The sequence below is a fragment of the Vanellus vanellus genome (assembly GCF_965231255.1).
Source record: "Vanellus vanellus genome assembly, contig: HAP1_SCAFFOLD_71, whole genome shotgun sequence".
NCBI lineage: Eukaryota > Metazoa > Chordata > Aves > Charadriiformes > Charadriidae > Vanellus > Vanellus vanellus.
In genome coordinates this window covers 429,193-448,998 of record NW_028126759.1, presented here as the reverse complement: position 1 = coordinate 448,998, position 19,806 = coordinate 429,193, and the positions used below count along the sequence as shown (strand labels likewise).

Genomic DNA, 19,806 nt, shown 5'->3' with positions numbered 1-19,806 from the left:
ATTAATAAAAAAACCCTCCAACTCTCAGGTTTCCAAGGCACACAAAATCTCTAAAAGGGAGACACAAGCGCGAGGTGCTGAGGTACCCAAACCTGCCCCTGTTAGTCCAACTAAAGGGATAGCGTCGGGAGGCGAGGGAGGAGGAAGGGGGAGGCTGTGGGATGGAGAGAGCCCTCCCCGTACCCCTCGGCTGTGCATCCTCGCAGCGCCGCGGGGAATGGGGGGCTGTGTGTTTGGGGGGGTCTTTGGTTTGCTCCCCTGACCTGCTGGGGAGGGGGGGAGGAGGGTTTGGGAGGGGGGGGATGTCCGGCGGCGGGGTTACATTCATCGGGTGGTGCTGGGCAGCACGGCAGGAGCTTCCCTTGCTGTGCTGCGAGGCCGGGGCTCCCAGAGCGTGTTTCTGCTCCTGCTGCTTCACCTGCTGGAGCATTTCCCTCACCTTGCGCTGTGCAGTCTTGGGGAGGAGAGGGGAAAAGCAAGAGGTGGGGGTCAGGACACCGCTTCTCCCCCCACCACCCACACCCGAGCTGCCACCGAGCATCTCAATGCTCCCAACTTGTCACTCTGGACAAGCCATAATTAATTCTGGGGGCGGTTTTGGGTGTTGGTTTTTTTTTTGTTGTTGTTGTTTGTTTTTTTTTTTTTTTAACTTGTGCTTCCTCCATCGCTCCTCGAGAGCACCTGAATTTTTCTGGGGTGCTGCGATCCTGCTCGAGTGGACAGGAGACAAGGTAATGGAAAAATGCACCCAGGTGGGATGCGGGTGGCTTTGCCTGCACAGAGGAGTCCATTCACACCCCGGGTGCTGCTCTGCACAGCATCCAAAACACCCATTTTTAGATCAATCAAGCCAATCTTCAATTTCAGTTCTCGCACAGCCGGGGGGAGCTACCGAAACACCTTCAGTGCATCTTGGGGGCACAGGGACCTCCCAAAAGAAGAGTGGCAGGACGCTCGGGTGGTGCTGGGCTCAGCCACCCCGCGCCTTTCCTCGGTGGATGAAAGCGGCCGGGGAGGATCGGGTAAAGCCGCGGCCAAACTGTACCTGACTGGCAAAGAAATGCCCAATGACTTTAACGATGACCTCCTCGTTCTTGTCCGGGGTTTGGTCTCGTGGCACAAGGACTTCCGTGCTGGTTACGTTTTACAGTTCGTTCACCTGGAGCGAACCACAAGAGGCTTCTGTTGTGGAAGAGCCAAAATCCTCCACTGCCACAGTCACGACAGCACCAGGCACCCTGTGTGTGTCTCCCCCTTCCTTGGGACCAACGAGAACCACCACCAGAACATGGGGGCTGAGGGTCAAGACATCGCTGAGACCACTGAGCACCCGGGATTTGTCCCCCTGGGGTGGGCAGGGGTGATGGGTGATGCCCAACTTTGCATCCCCGGGGCACCACCCCCCACCATTTTGCCACCTTTGCCTGTCACGTGGCCAGCGGTGAAGGAAGGCACCTTGATGTGGGCTTCAAGCTTCACTTCTTCTTTTGCGTTAAAGAAGTTATCCTCTTTCAGCTTCCCAAATATTCACCCCTGGGCCTGGGGAGGAGACGGATGCGAAGGAAAACCATCAGGCAGCGCCCGCTGTGCCCCTCCATCCCCAAAGCTGATGATGTCCCCACGTCCAGCAGCATCAAAACCACGGTACCCAGCAAAGAACTCCCCTGGTGCTGAGGGAGGCCAAGCCAGGCTGGCAGCACCGTGGTGACCACAGGGATGCTCTCGACTTGGCCCTTACTGTCCCCCCCACCCACAGCCCCCACCCAGCGCACCTTGAGCTGAGCCTCAGGCGGCCCCATGATGATGACCATCCGCTCGCTGCCCTCGGGACCTTCTGACGGGGGCGATCTGGGGAGGGATGGGGTAGAGGGAGCATGAGCGCGGCCCCCACTTCGGCAAGACTTTCCCTCGGTGGGATGTCCCCCCCCAGCGCAGGGCAACCCCCCCATGCAGGAGCATCCCCTCCCACCCAAGCCGGGTTGATAACCAGGGTGCTGCAGGCCTGGCCTTCTACTAACGACAGGACGGAGAGGTGGGCACATGCCAACCTCATGAAGTTCAATGAGGCCCAGTGCAAGGTCCTGCACCTGGGTCGGGGCAATCCAAGCACAAATCCAGGCTGGGCGGAGAATGGATGGAGAGCAGCCCTGAGGAGAAGGACCTGGGGGTGCTGACTGATGAGAAGCTCAACATGAGATGGCAATGCGTGATCACAGCCCAGAAAACCACACATATCCCAGGCTGCATCAGAAGTGTGGCCAGCAGGGCGAAGGATGTGGTTCTGTCACTCTGCTTTGCTCTGGTGATACACCACCTGGAGTACTGCATCCAGCTCTGGAGCCCCCAACATAGGAAAGACATGGACCTGCTGGAGCAGGGCCAGAGGAGGCCACGGAGATGCTGTGAGGGCTGGAGCCCCTCTGTTGGGAGGACAGGCTGAGCGTTGGGGTTGTTCAGCCTGGAGCAGGCGCCGGCCAGGGGGGCTCCGTACAGACCTGAGAGGTACGCCCAGGAGCTCTATGGTCGGAGAGAAAATGAGAGTCAGTGATGGCCCCAGCGTGCCAGACCTTTCCCAGCCACCCCCAGCCCGACGCAGAGCAGCATGCCACCACTGTGAGCCCGGCAGGGACACGGGGACAACGCTTCAAGCCCTGAAACCCTGGGGTGATGTGCAGCCCCATCCCAGCGCGATGGGGCTGGGAGGCGCATGGGGGTCCCAGTTACTCCCAGTCCCTCCCCGCTGCCACATTTCCACCCGTGTCCTGCCTTTGTAGGGGAAAACCAGGACACAACTCTCTCCTGCTCTGCGTTCCAGCAAGTGCAACCAGATGCTACCTGCAAACCACCATTGCTCACGTGGAGGACAAGACCCAGCTCCCCTGCCCAGGCTGGATGCCACTCTCGCTCCCAGACCTCCATTTAAACCACCCACACCGAGGTTTTGTGCTCCTCGCAGCGAGCCCATGCTCCCCGTGTCCACCCTCTGCTTCTGGCCACGGGCTGCTCCATGGCTCCTACACCAACATGTCCTCTCCTGCCCAGCCACTCCTCAAGGCCAGCGTGGACACCGCACCTCCTCACTTCCCTCCCTTCACCAGGAGCCTCATTCCTTCTCCTCCATCCTTGCCAGGTCTCTAGAGCTCCACAGTTGAAGCTACAGCCACCGGCCCCAGGTCCTGCTGAGGATGCAGTCAGAAATGACCACTCCACGGTGTGAAACGTAAAGTACTTGGGTGGAAGGAGCAGAGGCCTCACCAGGGTGGCTTCAAAAAGGTCCCACAAAGCTTTGGGGTGAAGGAGGTCCCACCAAACACTGCCCTTTGGGACACCTGCCCAGCTCTTCTCCAGCACACCAACAAACGCTCAACCAGACGGTTCCCCAAGGCCGCGCTTGCTCGTGCCCTCGCTGCAGGCAGAGCATCCCCCTGCACAGCCAGACCAACCGACCCTTCTCAGTGCCCTCCGGGGCCACCGCGCACATCACACTCACGCCCCTCCGCACCACCAGCCTGGCACTCACCCTTCTCCTCCGACGGCTCTGCTGCTGGCGTTGCCAGGAGAAAAAACCAGCACAAGTAAATGAACCTGTGCAAAAATAGAAGTTAAAGAGGACTGGCCAGTAAGGATAAAACAATATCCCGTATCTTATGAGGGGAGGAAAGGTCTAAAACCAGTAATTGATTCATTGTTGAAGGATGGATTGTTGGAACCCTGGATGTCACCTTACAATAGTCCAATTCTACCGGTCAAGAAGGCTGAGGGGAGATAGAGATTAGTCGCAGACCTACGAGAAGTCAATAAACGAGTACAGACTCGGCAGCCTGTGGTTTCGAACCCATATACCCTCCTGAGTAAAATATCGCATAATCGTAAATGGTTTAGTGTAATAGACCTTAAAGATGCCTTTTGGGCCTGTCCGTTAGCAGAGGAGAGTAGAAACTTATTTGCCTTTGAATGGGAAGATCCGGACACCGGGAGGAAGCAGCAACTCCGCTGGACCTCCCTGCCTCAAGGGTTCACAGAATCCCCAAATCTATTTGGACAGATGCTAGAGAAAATTTTAGGGGAGTTCCAGGCAGAACCCGCAGTACGAATCTTGCAATATGTAAATGATCTGTTGGTATCGGGAGAGAAAGAGCAGAAAGTCAGAAAGAGACATCGATACATTTGCTGAATTTTTTAGGAGAACACGGATTAAGAGTGTCAAAGGCAAAACTGCAGTTTGTACAAAAGGAAGTAAGGTATTTAGAGCATTTAATTAGTGGAGGAAAAAGAGAAATCAATCCAGAACGAATTTCTGGGATTACAGCTTTAAGTGTCCCAAGAACAAAAAGAGAAATAAGGAAGATTTTAGGGTTACTAGGGTACTGTAGACTATGGGTTGAGGGATACACTCAATTAGTAAAATTTCTGTATGACAAACTAGTAAAAGAAGGTCCACTACAGTGGACAGAAGACAAACAGGAGCCATTACAAAAACTGAAGCAAAAGCTAATAAAAGCCCTGGTTTTAGCCCTCCCCTCCCTAGAAAAAAAAAAAAAGAAACCAAAATCATTTCACCTTCTTGTAAACGTGGCAGAAGGGATAGCGCATGGAGTCCTAATGGAGGGACGGGGCGGAGAAAGGAAACCAGTGGCATACCTGTCCAAATTAATGGACCCAGTACGTGGGGGTGGCCCACATGCATGCAGGCAGTGGCGGGGACCAAGGCAGTCCCAGGCGACCGAGCTACCAGCACCTGAAACACCCCATCTCTTCAGCGATGGAGCAAACCTTCTTCTGTGGGTACTCTGCTATTCCAGCACCACGTTTGGCAGGTGGTCAAGGAGGAACGATGAGAGTGGCCACACTGCACAGACAACTGGAGGAATGGTTGGGGTCAGTGTGGGCAGAGGAATCTAGCAGGGCCAGCAGTGCCCAGGAAGCCGCATCAGTAATGCCATGGCGGTCCCAGGCGACCGAGCTACCAGCACCTGAAACACCAAATCTCTTCAGCGATGGAGCAAACCTGGGAGGAGAGGAAGTGACCTGGGGTGGGTCCCTTGTTTGGGAGGAGAGACAAGGGAGGAGAAAGGGAGGAGTCAAGGAAGATGAGGGGGATGTTCAAGCAGGGAAAATGGAGACAAGGGGGGATCAATCCCCCGTTAACTACCCCTGAAATCCGGCTCTTCCTTCTGGGACTGAGAGCCCTGTTGGCTTCTCACTCTTTGCTGTGGTCAGCAATTTCTCTTGTCACGCTCAGCAGTTTCACACCGTCTGTTCAATTAGCTACGGCTTACACTGGGCCCTAATCTCCAGCTGTGTGCCTTAATGCATACCCCCAAAGCTGTCTGCAGGTCACATCACTGTTTCCTATCCTCCATGTGCCAGTCTTCTCCGTCCCATGGTGGCTCTGAGCACCCTCCTCTCTGACCAGGCACCGTTTCAGCCCTTGGGAGTCACTCTTTCCCTTCGTGCCCTGCTGTCTGCCTGCAGCCTCATTGGCAGGCGCCGGGCACGCAAGTCCTTGCCTTGCACCGGAGACTGAATTGGACTCAAGCACGCTCAGCTGTGAAAATCAGGAACTTTATTTCTACAACCGAGTCAACATCAGCCCTTCTGCGCTCAGAGGAGCGCGGGCAGGACAGAGCAGGCCTTGGCACTGAGGCTGCCTTTGGCTCAGCAGGCATTGCCCCGGAAGGAAATGGTCGTGGAACAGGGCGGCCTGCTCTGGAGCCTCTTCGTCACGCTGCTCAAGCCTTTTTCCCCCACAGGACCTGCAGCAGCTCCTGCACCCGAGTAAAGAATTCCACCAGCTTCTGGAGTGGAAATGGGCAGGAGCTAATCGTGCCCGGTGGTGTTGGTGTTGGCCTTGGCCTCTGATAAGGGGTTGAGGCAGTGAGAAAATGACTCCAAGCCCGTGCTGTTGGAGTACCCCTTACTGCTGGGCTCAGTCCCATCTGGACCAGGATCCAGTTGTAGAAGTGCTGGGTGGAGGTGTAGACTCCGGGCCGTTTGGCTCTGGCACAGCCTCTCCCCCAGCTGGTCACCCCAACAAGCCAGAAGTAGTCCGCGTTGTTGTCTTTGCACACCAGAGGACCACCACTGTCACCCTGCAGGGGAGGAGAGAGGGTTGAGGTGGTGGTGGGTGGCCGCTGTCAGCGCTCTGGCCGGCTCCTTCTCTCTCCCAGCACCTGCCAGAGCTCTGCTCACTGCACACAACGGCTCTGCTCCGGCGCTGGAGCCTACAGAGCCTCATCTGGGAGAGGGTGGAGGGCCTGTAAGGTCGGGCGCTCTCTCATCTCTGCACAGTGCTCCCGGCTGTGTGGAAGGGGGATGCTTTGGGATCTGGACCTATGGGCTGCCGGGAGCACAGGATGGGCTTTCTGGGCAGCGTCCCCGGGCTCTGGGACAAGGCGGGCACTGGGCAAGGACCTGCAGCTGGGGAAGGGGAGGTGAGCCCCAGCAGCAGTGGAGACCCAGCGGTGGCAGGGTGACTTGCCAGGCCAAGCACGTGCCGGGCGATGTTTGGGCGTTGCGAGAGGGCTGCCGGTGCTGCCGGGGCTTGACTTGCAGCACGTCCTACCTGGCAGGTGTCGATGCCACCCTGCGGATAGCCAGCACACAGGTTGTGGCTGTGGATGGCCCCTCTGTACCACCCGCTGCTGTTGCAGAGGTTGACATCAATGAGCTGGACCTTGGCCTCCTGCAGGACATCCGTTGACCCTGCAACTGTGAGCACAGAAAGCAATGAAGCCCCAGCAGCTCCCCCCCTGCCTGGGTGAACCCCTTCCCTAGGGCTTGGCTTTGCGTCCTGAAGGCACTGTGCCCGTGTTTCCCCTCTGTCTGGCTTTGGGCGGTGGGTCAGCCCATTCTCTCCGGAGGCATACGTCCCCGCAGCCTGACTGCGGCTTTTGCCTCCGCTCTCGGGAAGCCCAACCCCTCTCCCCAGTGTGCCGAGCTTGCACTCAGGACACCAGCACTTTTGGGGAACTCACATCTCGCAGTGGTGGCGCCCCAACCGCTGACGTAGCAGGTGTGCAGCTCTGACACTCTAAGTGAGGCGTCGGGCACACAGGCAAGCTGGGTGTAGTAGTTGCACTGGACCGGCTGGTCCAGCTCCAGCAGGGCGATGTCGTTCCTCTGCGTGATATTCCTGTAGTGCTCGTGAACCAGCAGCCGCTTAATATGGCGCACTTGGGCCTCGGGGCCCAGCCGAGTCAACTGGGTGGCCCCGATCACCACGCGCCACATGCTGATGTTCCTGGAAGGCAGATGGAGAGGGGGGTCAGAGGGAGCGGAGCCGCGTGGTGCAGCAGCCCCGCCGTTTCCTGCCTTCTGCTTCCCAGGGCAGAGAGGAGAGCAGTGCCACGCAGGCTGCCACTGCCCTGGCATGCCTTAGGCACGAGCCATGTGGCGCTGGAGGCTGCTAGGAAGCAGTGGCCCGAGCCCAGCCTTCTCCTCAGCAGTCTCTGGGCTGGGCTCGGCAGTGCCCAGGCACTGGGCGTACTGGCAGGAACGGGGATGGGAGTAGCAGGCGGTGCTGCATGCAGGGCACCCGCGAGGGTGGTGGGGACAGCCCCCTTCCCTGGCCCTCCTTACCTGGCCTCGATGAAGCAGTGTGCCGCCGTGAGGACCCACTGTGGGCTGATGAGGGACCCTCCGCAGATGTGCCCCGTGCCTGCTTCCCAGGGGTCCTGGATGCTGACGATCCAGGGCCAGGCTCCTGGACGGGCATCGGTGCCACCCACCACGCGCGACATGCCGTACTGGTAAGCCATGGGCCGGAGCCCGCAGGTCCCTCTGTAACCAGAAACTCATGACTGTCCTGCTCCACGGCGTGCTGCGCTTCAGGCTGAAGGTCAGCCCTCTTCCCTCCCCACAAGGCGCTGCACGGACAGCAGGGCCAGGGAACCCCCTGGGGCGGGCGTGCGTGCGCCCCTGTTTCTGCCTGAGCCCCGTAGGGGAGCTGTGCCAGCAGCCGGGGTGCTGGCCAGGATCTGAGGCTCCCAGGCGGGGTTGGGGAAGCTGTGGCCACGGGGGACAAGCGGGCTCCCTCCAGTGAACCCCATCAGGGTTGCCCAAGCTCCCCCCCAGAGCCTGGGGCCACTTACCCACAGCTGTCCCACGCGCCTTGCACAGGCCAGCACAGGGCCAGCAGGACGACGACGAGGAGCAGTTTCATTGCTGCCAGTGGCGGCACGTGGCACCTGCAAGAAGCGAACCGAGGGCCTGTCGCCACCAATGCCGCAGCCGACGTAGTGCCCGCAGTGCTCACGCTGCCCACGGTGCTCTTGTTCCCGGGGCTGATGTCACAGAGTCGCTGGTTCCGGGCACCGGGCCCGGTGGCCTCTTGGCAGAAGGGGGGGCACCATGGGGGGTTCCCGGCAGGAGGGGAGGCAGAAGCCGGCATGGCACACCCCCGACAGACCCCCGCTGAACGCTCTGCCTGCGGGACGAGGCTGTGCAGGCCCCGCGGCAGGCAGCAGCGCCTGGCTGTGAGCGCTGCCTGCTGACAGCTGGCAGCAAAAAACCCCGTGTGGCATCGCGGCCTCTTGGGGAAGTTCACTGCCACCCCGCTCTCTGCAGCCCTTTGCCACCAGGGCCTTCCCAAAACACACACACCAGAGAACAGAACTGCTACAGGCAGCATGCACCTTTTTGGGTGTTGAGGGGCCCATCTGGCTACAGCCGCAGCAGGCAAGCGGTGATGTGCGAGTGGGACGAGTCCAGCACACCCACATGCTGCACTCCGTACCTATGCGCACGCCTGGGCGCACACACAGAATCACAGAATGGTTTAGGTTGGAAGGGACCTTGAACACCATCAAGTTCCAACCCCCCCAGCCTGGGCAGGGACACCTCCCACCAGCCCAGGTTGCCCAGAGCCCCGTCCAACCTGGCCTTGATCACTTCCAGGGATGGAGCAGCCACAGCTTCTCTGGGCAACCTGTGCCGGGGTCCAACACCCTCACAGTCAACAATTTCTTCCTAAGATCTATTCTAAACCTCCCCTCTTCCAGTTTGAAGCCCTTCCCCCTCATCCCGTCACTACATGCCCTTGTAAAAAGTCCCTCCCCAGCTCTCCTGTCGGCCCTTCAGGGACTGGGAAATGCCGGCACGTCAGTTTGTGTGCTGCACTCTGTGTGTGCACGCATCGTGTGTGCCCTGTGTGTGGGTGCACTCGGTGTCTGGGTGCACTCCGTGTCCCGGTACCCACACGGTGGGTGCACACTGTTTACGTGCAGTGTGGTGTAGATGAGCCTGTGAGCGTGCGCACTGCAGGTATGCGTTCACTGGGTCGAGCGCGTGCCGTGTGTGCGGGCATTTTGTGCGTATGCTGGCAGGCTGTGTGTGCCCGCACTGTGTGTGTGTGTGCGTGCTGCATGTGCATGCCTTCCACGCTCTGTGCATGACGTGCACGAGCACTGTGTGCATTACGTGGGGTGTTCCATGTGTGGTGGGGGTGTGTTTGGGGTGTTAGCTCCACCGAATTTGCCCCAGACTAAAATTCAATACAGTGAGTGTGTTTCTCACAATTTGGGGGCTCGTCCAGGAGACCTGAAGCCCACGTTCGGAGCCTTGGACGGGTGAGTAGACCGGGACGGCGCGCCACTGCTGATTTCAGCAATCCTCGGATTCTCCCCGCCCTCGGTGACGGACCAGCGGCAACAGCCCGGTGAAGGGGCTCGTGGACCAAAGAGGGGTCCCAGGGATAACCGCGGCAGCCGATAATACTTGTGCACGAGACCCGGGTAAGAAAATTGACTGTTAAGTACTACTCGGGCGGCTGGGTGACGGGGGATTGAGAGTGGTGTGAGTGAGACGCGGACTAGATCTGCGAAGCGAGTGCGGAGTCTTTCTAACCGCGGTTCCGTATCTCCGCGAGGAGACCGGCCGGTGAAGAGACGAAGCGAAAGGCTGGAGTTGAGAGATCCCCCGGGGTAAAAAAATGGGACAAGGGAAAAGTAAAAAGGAATCTAAGGGAAAAGCTGATTAGGGAATTCCAGAAATACCTCCGGACAGTCCATTCGGGAGGATGTTGTTACAACGGGGGCAGGAAGGAGAGTCCTGCACCCGGGGTAAGGATAAAGCAAAGATGATCAATTACTGTATGTTTAAATGGACCAAAGAGCCCATGAGGCCAGACAGGTTGTATTGGCCAAAGTATGGTTCTGTAGAGGGACAGCTGTGTCAAGCACTAAATGTATACGTTAACTCTATAGAATCATTTGATCAAGAAGAAAGCGAGTATGCAGCGTGTTGGAAAGGAGCTGCAGGGGTTTTTAAATGGGAGACACAAAAGGAGAAGGAGAAGGAGGAGGACCAGAGACCAGCCTGGGATCCTCTCGAATACTTACCTCCCCCATATAACCCGGACCCTCCGGAAGGCACGAGAGAGCCTCAGGTCCCCGTTAGAAGGGAATGCCAGAGGAGACGGAGGCGGGAAGTGGGGAGGTCCGTAGTGGAAGAAAAAGAGGAGATGACGGAACCAATTGGGCTGCATCCTTTACGGGAGGTCCCGATGCCAGGAGTTCAAAATGGGGCAGGATTTCTGAATGTGCCCCTAACCAGTACGGAAGTCAGGAACTTTAAAAAAGAAATGAAGAAATTGTTGGAAGATCCCCTAGGTTTGTCAAAACAATTAGACCAATTTTTAGGTCCAAATGTATACACTTGGGAAGAAATGGGAACTTTGTTCTCCCTTGAGGAAAGACAAATGATCCGTGTAGCAGGGACGAGAATATGGGAAAGGAAAAACGTTCATGGGGTGGTGGGGGACCAAAAGTTACCCCTACAAAGACCTGATTGGAATCAAAATGACTCCGCAAGGAGAAGAAACATGTCTGATTATCGGACGTTAATTATAAGGAGAATTAAAGAGGCAGCCCCGAGGGGGTCAAATGTGAGCAAAGCCGTTGGCAGTAAACAAGGGAAAGAGGAATCGCTGATGGAATGGTTGAAGAGGCTCTGAAGGAATATTCAGCAGTTTTCTGTGACTGATCCAGAGACTGTGGCTGGCCAGCAATTATTAAAAAATAAATTTTGTCACCCATGCCTGGCCAGGTATTAGGAAAAAAATGAAAAAGATGGAAGACTGGCATGAGAGAGGAATCAATGAGTTGTTACGAGAAGCACAAAGAGTATATGTGAGGTGTGATGAGGAGAAGCAGAGGGCAAAAGCAAAACTAATGGTGGCGACTGTAAAAGAAATAACAAAGACTAAAGATAAAGCGCCCCAGAATCCGGGGCCAGGGATGAGAGCACACAAGATACAGGGAGCCCATCTGCTGCCGCTCAAAAAGCCCATGTGAATGAAATCAGGAGCCCCAGAGGGCGGAAAGTGTTACCATTGTGGGCAGGAAGAACATTTTAAGAGAGAGTGTCCCAGGCAAAAGAGAGATCAACGAGTGTTTAAAATCTGTCAACAGGAAGAATACGCTCCCGAGTAAGGGTGTCAAGGGCTCTGCCTGCTGGGGGAAGAAAGAATTAGTGAGCCCTTGATAAACTTAAAATCAGGCCCCCAGGAGGAAATTTACACCTTTTTAGTAGACTCGGGAGCTGAGAAGTCTTGTACTATGAAATTGCCTTTGAATGGGAAAATCCAGACACCGGGAAGAAGCAGCAACTCCGCTGGACCTCCCTGCCTCAAGGATTCACAAAATCCCCAAATCTATTTGAACAGACGCAAGAGAAAATTTTAGGGGAGTTCCAGGCAGAACCCGCAGTAAGAATCTTGCAATATGGAAATGATCTGTTGGTATCAGGAGAGAGGGAGCAAAAAGTCAGAAAGAGACATCGATATGTTTGCTGAATGGTTTTTTTTGGAGAAAAAGAATTAAGAGTCTCAACGACACAACTGCAGTTTGTACAAAAAGAGGTAAGGTATTTAAGGCATCTAATTAACAAAAGAAAAAGAAAAATCAATCCAGAACGAATTACAGCATTAAGTGTCCCAAGAACGAATAAAGACTTTAAGGTTACTAGAGTACTGTAAATTATGGGCTAAAGGATACAGAAATTTTAGTGACTGAGTCTATGACAAACTTGTAAAAGACAGTCCACTACAGCGGACAGAAGACAAACAAGAGCAATTTAAAGAATTAAAGCAGAAGTTAATAGAAACCCCAGGTTTAGCCCTCCCCTCCCTAGAAAAAAAAAAAAAGAATTTCACGTTTTTATAAACACGGAAGAAGGGATAGCACATGGAGTTGTAATGCAGGAACGGGGCGGAGAAAGGAAACCGGTGGCATACCTATCCAAAATGAATGGACCCGGTATGTTGGGGGTGGCCCACATGCATACAGGCAGTAGTGGCCACAGCAATATTAGTAGAAAAAAGCCAAAAATTAACCTCTAGAAGAACCCTAATCGTACATCCACACACACACTGTAAGAACTATCTTATCTCAAAAGTCTGGCCGGTGGTTAACAGATTTCAGAACTTTGAAGCACGAAACGATTTTAATAGAAAAGAATGATTTGACCCTGGTGGTAGACAGAAACCTGAATCCTTCACAACTCCTGTAGGAACGGGCAAGTGGGGAGCCGCATCATGATTGATTAGATTTTATAAATTACCAAACCAGGGTAAGAGAAGACCTAATAAACACACCAATGCCCTATGTAATAAAACAAAAACAAACAAACCCAAAAAACTATCCAACAACTTTTTATAGATGGTTCCTCCTGATGTATAGTTGGAAAGAGAGCAAGGAGTTATGTCGTCATTGATGGGGAAGAAAAAGCAGTAATTGAAGAAGGAGGATTACCAGCAAATTAGTCAGCCCAGAGTTGTGAACTATATGCTCTGAAGAGAGCTTTAGATTATCTCCAGGGAAAAGAAGGCATTATCTATACAGATTCAAAGTACGCATATGGAAATTAACCATGGAAAGGAAGTCTCGTGATTTTGCTTTGACAGGAAAAAGCCCTGGAGAGCCTTCAGAAGGCGCATAAGAGTCAGTGCTGCTGCATGAGAGCAACAGACAGCAAAAGCCTTGAGAGTGCCTTCGGACTGGGGTGGCACCAAACCCCTTCGACCCTACTTTGCTGCAGTTGTAATTGTTGCGTGTTATAAATTACACAGGTTAAGTGTAAGAATTGTAATAAGGTCATTTGAGGTCCCCGTGGCAGACAGGAGCAGTACCTCTCCCAAGTCTTCGATCTTTAGTGTATCCGATGTGGGAATACAACCCCAATAGATAAGTGTAAGTGGATTAGACATTATTGTTGCAGAACCCACAGAGAATTACGTAATGTGGACCGACCCAACCAGAATGTTCATAGATCCTCGAAATATCAGCTCCAATACGAGTTCTGGGACCGAAGAAAGGACCCTATTGTGCCACAAGAATCAGAGATACCGGACTAAAGAGGAGGGAGGGCAAGACCAGGTTGGCCTCTGGACTCGCTGCCAAGCAGAACTATTTCTCGGCTGTTGGAGGCACCCCAATAGGCACGAGAGGTAGGAGTATAAGCCAGGGTGGACCTCCACTGCCAGAGGCCACTCACCCCGGGCGAGGAACGGGGCGAGCAAAACCCGCAGCGGGCCCAGGGAAGACCGGGCAGCCGGTTCCTCCCGCTCGGGGTCCCGGAAGGCTCCGCGTTTGGGGAAAGACCTCCCCTCCATCCCATTCTTGGCCTATTCCAACTTTCACTTTTGGATGAAACAGCCCAAAAAAGGGAAAAAAGGGGGTTTAAAACATAATTTTTGGGCCCGAATTCACCCAAAGGCGCTCAGGCAGTATCAAAGCTCCAGAATAGTTTAGTTTTTGAGGGGTTTTCCAGAGGTGCTGCACTGAAAGTGCGGAACGGGCGTCCGAATGGAGTTGGGGATGGGAAAAAAATCCCAAATTGCGCTGGTAGCTTCTCCCAGGCCCCATTTGTATTAAAAAAATCCAGTTCCCCAAGTTATGTTATAGACAAATAAAGCACCAAATTACTCCCGATTCCTTTCAAGGCGCCGGTGACAGCATCACCCAGACAAAGACGACACGCACAGGGACACACAAATGTCGCTGACAAAAGGATTTGCAGCACTCAACAATTCCCAGCTTTCTTCCCCCCAAATTGTTTAGATTTGTCCAATGATATTTCCTGAATCCTGGGTAGAAAAAAATAATAATAAAAAAATAACTGGGGAATAAAAGCGGGGAGGGAGAAGGGGGTTTGGTGGTGAGAGGAGCGCTCCTCTGTGTATTTGTCCAAAACTCTGGTTTTAAGCCCTGAAAAAAAGGAGGTAGAGGCAGCGTTGTGAGGATTTAATGCGTTTTAAAACACTATGAAAAAGAGCTTTTTATAGATTCACCACCAAGGAAGAAAATTGTATTTAGGAAGGTGGGAAAACTGCCCCAAAAAAAAGTAGGAAAAAGCACCCCCAAAAAAGGGGGAGAAATGGGGGGAAACTGCCCCAAAAAGGAGGAAGGAAAAAAAAACTGAAAAGGGGCGGGGGGGGAACGAACAACACTTTATAGGAAGGGTTAAAAGCTGCTTTAAGGAAGTGCTAAAACCGGCTTTTTTCCACCGGGAAGCTGGGAGACCCCCTCATTTCCCACCTTTAAAAGCCGCTTTTTGCTCCAAAGCTAGGAAAAAAAAAAAAAAAAAACACCAAAACAAAACACCGCCCCGGAGGGAGGTGAGTGGAAAGGGCTGTGTGTGGAAAGAAAAGCTTTAAGGACAGGCTGGGCTGGGGAAAGGCGGTGGGCCCCGAGGGAGGGCTTGGGGAGCGGGGCTAGAAGCGTGGGTTTGGGGCAAAACTCGGGGAAAGAAACTGCAGGACAGGGCCAATCTGAGTATACAGTTTTAGCGAAGCTTCAAGCAAAGGGTGACCAAAGGTGCCTCTTGTGGGCTGGTTTTGTCTAAGTTATTCATGCGAGTGGATTTTTGCCACACGGGATGGGAACGTTCGCTTCCCGGGATAGCTGATGCCCCTGGATAAGCACTGCCCGCGAAGCACTGCGAAACCCCGTGTTCAAAAATGAGAACAAAGGCCGTGTTTTGCCTCTCGGAAGGATCTCTAAGCACCGTCTCCACGTTATTTTCAGTACCTTTCTGGTTGTTTTCTTTCCCCCCATCCCCGTGATGTCCGTCGGGGGGGCTGGCGGAGCTCTGCAGGCGGATGTCCGTCTCATTTTGGAGAAGGCCGGGCTGGTTTCGGGGGGTCCCGGATCTTTTGGAGGAGGGCTGGGATGGTTTCGGCCTCGCATTGCCCGACGCGGAGAGAAGCGCTGGTGTGGAGCTCGTTCTCCTCGGCGCGGCCCCGCCCCTCTCGCTCGCGTTTGCCGCGGCGACGCAGGGGGGCGTGGCCCGGGTCTGCCCCTCGGCACATGCGCGGTTGGGCGGACGTGATGGGGAGCACTTCCGGTGTACGGCGGCGGTCGGGAGCTGTGACGGTCGGTACCGGGGGGGACGGGGGCCGAGGAGAGCAGGAGCGGGCGGGCGGGCGGGCGGGCGGTGGCGGTGGAGTCCATGGCCAGTTTGGGAGGTTTGTGGGGTGGCGGGACCGGGCTGGGGGGCACGGGGGGCGGTCTGGGCCTGTTTGGGGGGGGCAGAGCCGAGTGGGGGGTCCCCGGGGAGGACAGGGCCGATTCAGGCTCCCCCGTCCCCCGCTGCCGCCCCCTCGCCCCCCGCTCGCTCCCCGCAGGTGGCGGCAGCCCCGGCCGCAGCGCAGGGTGCCCGGGGCCGGCCTGGCCGGGCGCTTGGCTCCGCTCTCAGTCCCCCCCGGCAGGTCAGCCCGGCCGTGCCCCCTTCGCCCGCCTCCAGCCCACGGCCGAGTCCCTCCAGGTACCCCCGAGATGGGTCGGGGGGTGTCAGCGCTGGGCCCCCTGAAGCGGGGGTGGGTGGTGGGCACGGGCATTGCTGGGAGCCCGTGGGCAGCCCTGGGACCCCCTTAAAGCCCACGGAGACCCCCGGGGCCCCCTTGTCTCCCCCGGAGCCGACGGGGAGCCGTAGCTGTGGAGTCAGCTTAAGGAGTCTGCCCTAAGGACTGCTGCTTTTTGGAGTGTTGGGGGAGGGGGAGGGTTGTCGGTGTGGGGAGTGGAGGTGTGTGGGAGGAGTCCCGTGTCTTGAGGGAGGTTTGGGGGTGTTGAGCAGATTTGGGGGAGTGGGGGAGGGGTCCCCTCCTTTGGAGCTCCCTGGTTGGTTTCTTCTCAACTGTGGGAGGCAGCGGGCGAAGGGGGAAGGCAATAGAGTGGGTTGCTGTATTTCAGTCCTTGGTTGAGAGTCAGCGACTCTGCTCCCTTGCTGCTCAGCAGACTCTTAGCTCCGTGGGGCTGTTTCTCCAGGCAGGCTACGACTGCAGAAACGGCCCCACTTCCTCGGAAGAGTTGTTAGCGGTGACGTCTCCTGGGAACGTACTGCCTGACGTTGGATAGACCTGGCACCACGCAGCAGCTCAGAGCCCCACAGCGTATGCTGCCGCTCTCAGTTGGCTCCATCAAATCCTCTGACCTGAGAATGCCAAAGGTACAGAGTTGAAACGGGCTGTTCCTCACCCGCTGAGTCAGATGAACCTTTTTGCACCCAAGTTGGCTGGGGACTGCTCCTGCCTCACCGCCTTCAGGCGGAGCATGGCTGTGAGCAGGGGAGCTCAACACACAGTGCTTGCTGATTGCAGCCTGCTCCCTCGGGGGAGCACCCGCAGCCGTGGGATGGGAGGAGGAAGGACAGCACGAGGGCTAGAGACAAACATTTTATTTCTTTAACGTTCACATACGCAGCACCCCAGAGGGGTTCCCGGCCCCACTCCCCACAGCCGCTCAGTATTCGGGGCACTGTTGGTCTTCTGGGCCTGGCGCTGTCACCATTTGCAGGGCTGGCAGAAGCAGACACGGCTAGTGGCATCTCCACCAGCCCTTCAGGTAGCCCCACAGCCGGGCGCAGCCCTGCCGCAGGCACCTTCCTGCCCTGCACAGCCCTGGGTCTGCCTGGCCACACTCCCTGCCCGTGGTCTTGCAGGACTCCTCCGTCTTTGCGTTCAAGGCCTGGAAAGCACAGGTGATCTCCTGCACCCGCTCCACCTTGTCCATGTCCATGGCTGGGGGCCTTCTGGGGGACAGGTGCTCATCCGTGGGCCCCTGTGCCCTGTCCATCCCCTGCTGGGGAACCCACTCTTTCTCGGTCCCTGCTGGCAGCTCCTGTGGAGGCTCCTGGCCGAGGACCGGCCCCAGTTTCCGCACTGCCCCACCAGCAGCCATGGGAGAGCGGGGTTGTCCTGAGTGTGTGAGCACCACTGGCTCTGTTGCTGCACTGGGCCAGGGCTCCAGGAAGTGGTAGAGGGAGCTGTGGGAAGAGGAGCTGCTCCTCAACAGGCTGCTGCAGTCCTCCGAGTTGGCCAGCGAGCACAAGCTGCAGGGGCTCTTGCGGTGGCCCTCGGGGGGCCCAGGAGCCCAGGGGGTGCCTGGACCAGAAGCAGCTGTCCCCACTGATAGGACCTATAGGCGGCAGAGGAGGGCAGGGGGACCTGGGGGCTTGGGGGGGTGGGGGGTAGAGAGAGGCATCACTGCTCAGATGGTATATGGTTGGCAGGGAGCCCAGTGGGTCCTGTGGGGCCCGGTGCTTCCTCCTCGCTGCCTCCTCGGTTGCCCTGCAGAGGAGGAGAGAGAAGAGACCCGCTGCACCCTGTCTACTCCGTCGGGGCCCACGGGCAGCACCCCCTCCTCAGCAGGCGGGCAGGGCTGCCCAGCACAGGCAGGGCAGGGCACGGGCTGAGGGTCTGGGGCAGGATCTGGGGGTCTCCCCCACACTCCCTGCTTCTCCTGTGTTGACTTGAGGTCCCATCCTTCATCCGCTAGCCGAGAAGCTGCTGAGGGAGGGGACGGAGTGAGCAGCCGGCAGCCCTTGGCACAGCCCCGGCTCAGGGCTGCTGTGGGGTGTGTGCTGTTTGCCCGGTGCTCGGTGCTGGGGCCACTCACTGCTCTGCTCCTGCGGGCGGGCTCTCACGTGCGTCATCCCTTGCTTTGGCTTCTTCCAGTCCCTCTGCAGGACCCCGGGAGCTGGGTGAGACGGGAGCAGCTCCCAGCCCCGCGCCGCAGCCCCCCACCCCTCCCCACGCTGCGGCACAGTGCGGTGCAGCAGTCGCCTACCTGGAGCCGCTTGGTCCGTAGCACAGAAGAGACCGCGCTGAGCCCCATCAAAAGCATCACGCGCGGAGCCAGGTGAGCTGCGGGGGGGACGTTGGAGTCCCTCCTGGCACCAGCTGCGGTGCAGCCGCGCAACCCTGGGGTGCCCCCCATGGGAAATGTTAAAGAAATAAAATGTTGGTCTCTATCCCTGGTGCTGTGGTTCATCCTCCCATCCCGCGGCTGGGGCTGTGCCCCCCTCAGTGCCCGACCCAGTGGGACAGGCTGGCACTGCTGGCACCCACCAACCTGGGGGGGTGGTGGTGTCGGGGGAGCTGGGTGGGCTGGAGAAAGGGAGGAAGCACCTCTTGAAACCAGCTGGGCCCTCTCCAGCCACAAAACCCTCCCCAGAGGCACCAGAGGGGACCCCCAGATCCTTGAAGGGCTGCCCCAGACTCCCTCTGGCCTGCAAGAGTCCCCCCCAGGACCCCTTACGGACACCCCAGTGGCATCCCAAATCTGGGTTCTTTACCTGCTGGGCAAGCCAGTAACACACTGTGTGGGAGCAGCCAGCCAAGCCGGTTTCAGAGCACCAGAGGTGAGAGGCAGGGAGCTGCCATCCCACTCAGCTCCATCCCCGCCGTGCCTTGGCTGTGCAGAGAGAACTTGGGGGGAGCTGCAAAACAGCTCAGCCCGGGCTTATCTCCAGATGGCACAGAACAACCAAGACCAAATGGCCCTTAACAATCAAAATGCCCCGAGTCCCATCCCACCACTCCTCCCGTGATGTTGAGTGCCGGACATCACAAACTGGCAACAGAGACTTTGCTATGGCACCACCAGAGGGAAATATCCCAGACAGTGTAATCCACTCGGGCATAATCCTGCACCCTCACCGAGTCAGGAAATATAAACCGCAGGGTCTGGGGAGACAAATGGGGAATCCTCCAAGGATACAGCTGGCCCCTAGGAGATCCGTCCCCCCCATCCAGGACTCTGTACAGGGTAACTTCCCAGGGATGGAGCGACCTCACCTGAGAGAGAGAGGGTAAGTGACTAAGAAACATCCATACGGTATAGGGCATGCGATTGAGTTTGTGACTGGTGCACTCTTCTAAGGCATTAATATCTAGCGCCCTTGTGGTTTGCGTTGCTACTTGTCGGGGGCATTTGTAGCTCGCAATAGTGGATCCCACTAATTGCTTTTAAACCGCAATAGTGTAATCGCCATCGCACACACAGAACTTGCAATAGTGACGTATTGGGCCCGTGAGTGAAGTCCAAAGAAATTGTTAATTTGAACCTCTCAGTGAAGCCCTTTTTCCCGTTTCGTCCCACTCCCCGAGCCACTGGGTAAAGGAACACCTGGCAAAAAAAACACCACCCCAAAAAAAAACCCACAGCACATCCCCCACTCCCCACCCACCCCTTCTCCCCCCATCACAGCCATGGGGCAAACTCCCACCACCACCCCCCCAATCTCAGCTCGGCCGTGACCCCCCCCGAGACACTGGAAAGAGAGCAACGGAGAGCAAGCTCAGGCTCGTGTGAGCTGGAGAGATTTCTCTTTGTTTTTTGATGTTGTTGTCGTTGGGTGGGGTTTGGTTGGTTTTTTTCACAGAACACTTTGCAGTGTGGTGTCACAGCCCCCGGGGCCGGCGCTGGCACCGCCACCTCACCCCCGGCTCTCGTCCTTCCTCTTGCCCGGTGGCTTTCACCCCGTTCCTTGCTTGGTTTGGTTGGTTGTTTTTTCCTTTCTACCTTT

At 56.6% G+C, this 19,806-nt stretch overlaps 1 protein-coding gene across 1 annotated transcript; it reads right to left on the bottom strand.

Moving 5' to 3' along the window:
- Positions 1–1,144: 1,144 nt before the first annotated feature.
- On the bottom strand, positions 1,145–7,742 carry LOC309685778 (acrosin-like; the record flags this gene model as incomplete). Its single annotated transcript, XM_082501497.1, has 5 exons — positions 1,145–1,159; positions 5,922–6,092; positions 6,566–6,711; positions 6,978–7,243; positions 7,582–7,742. The coding sequence occupies 5 exons, from the start codon at positions 7,740–7,742 to the stop codon at positions 1,145–1,147; spliced, it is 759 nt and encodes a 252-aa protein (XP_082357623.1).
- Positions 7,743–19,806: the final 12,064 nt, after the last annotated feature.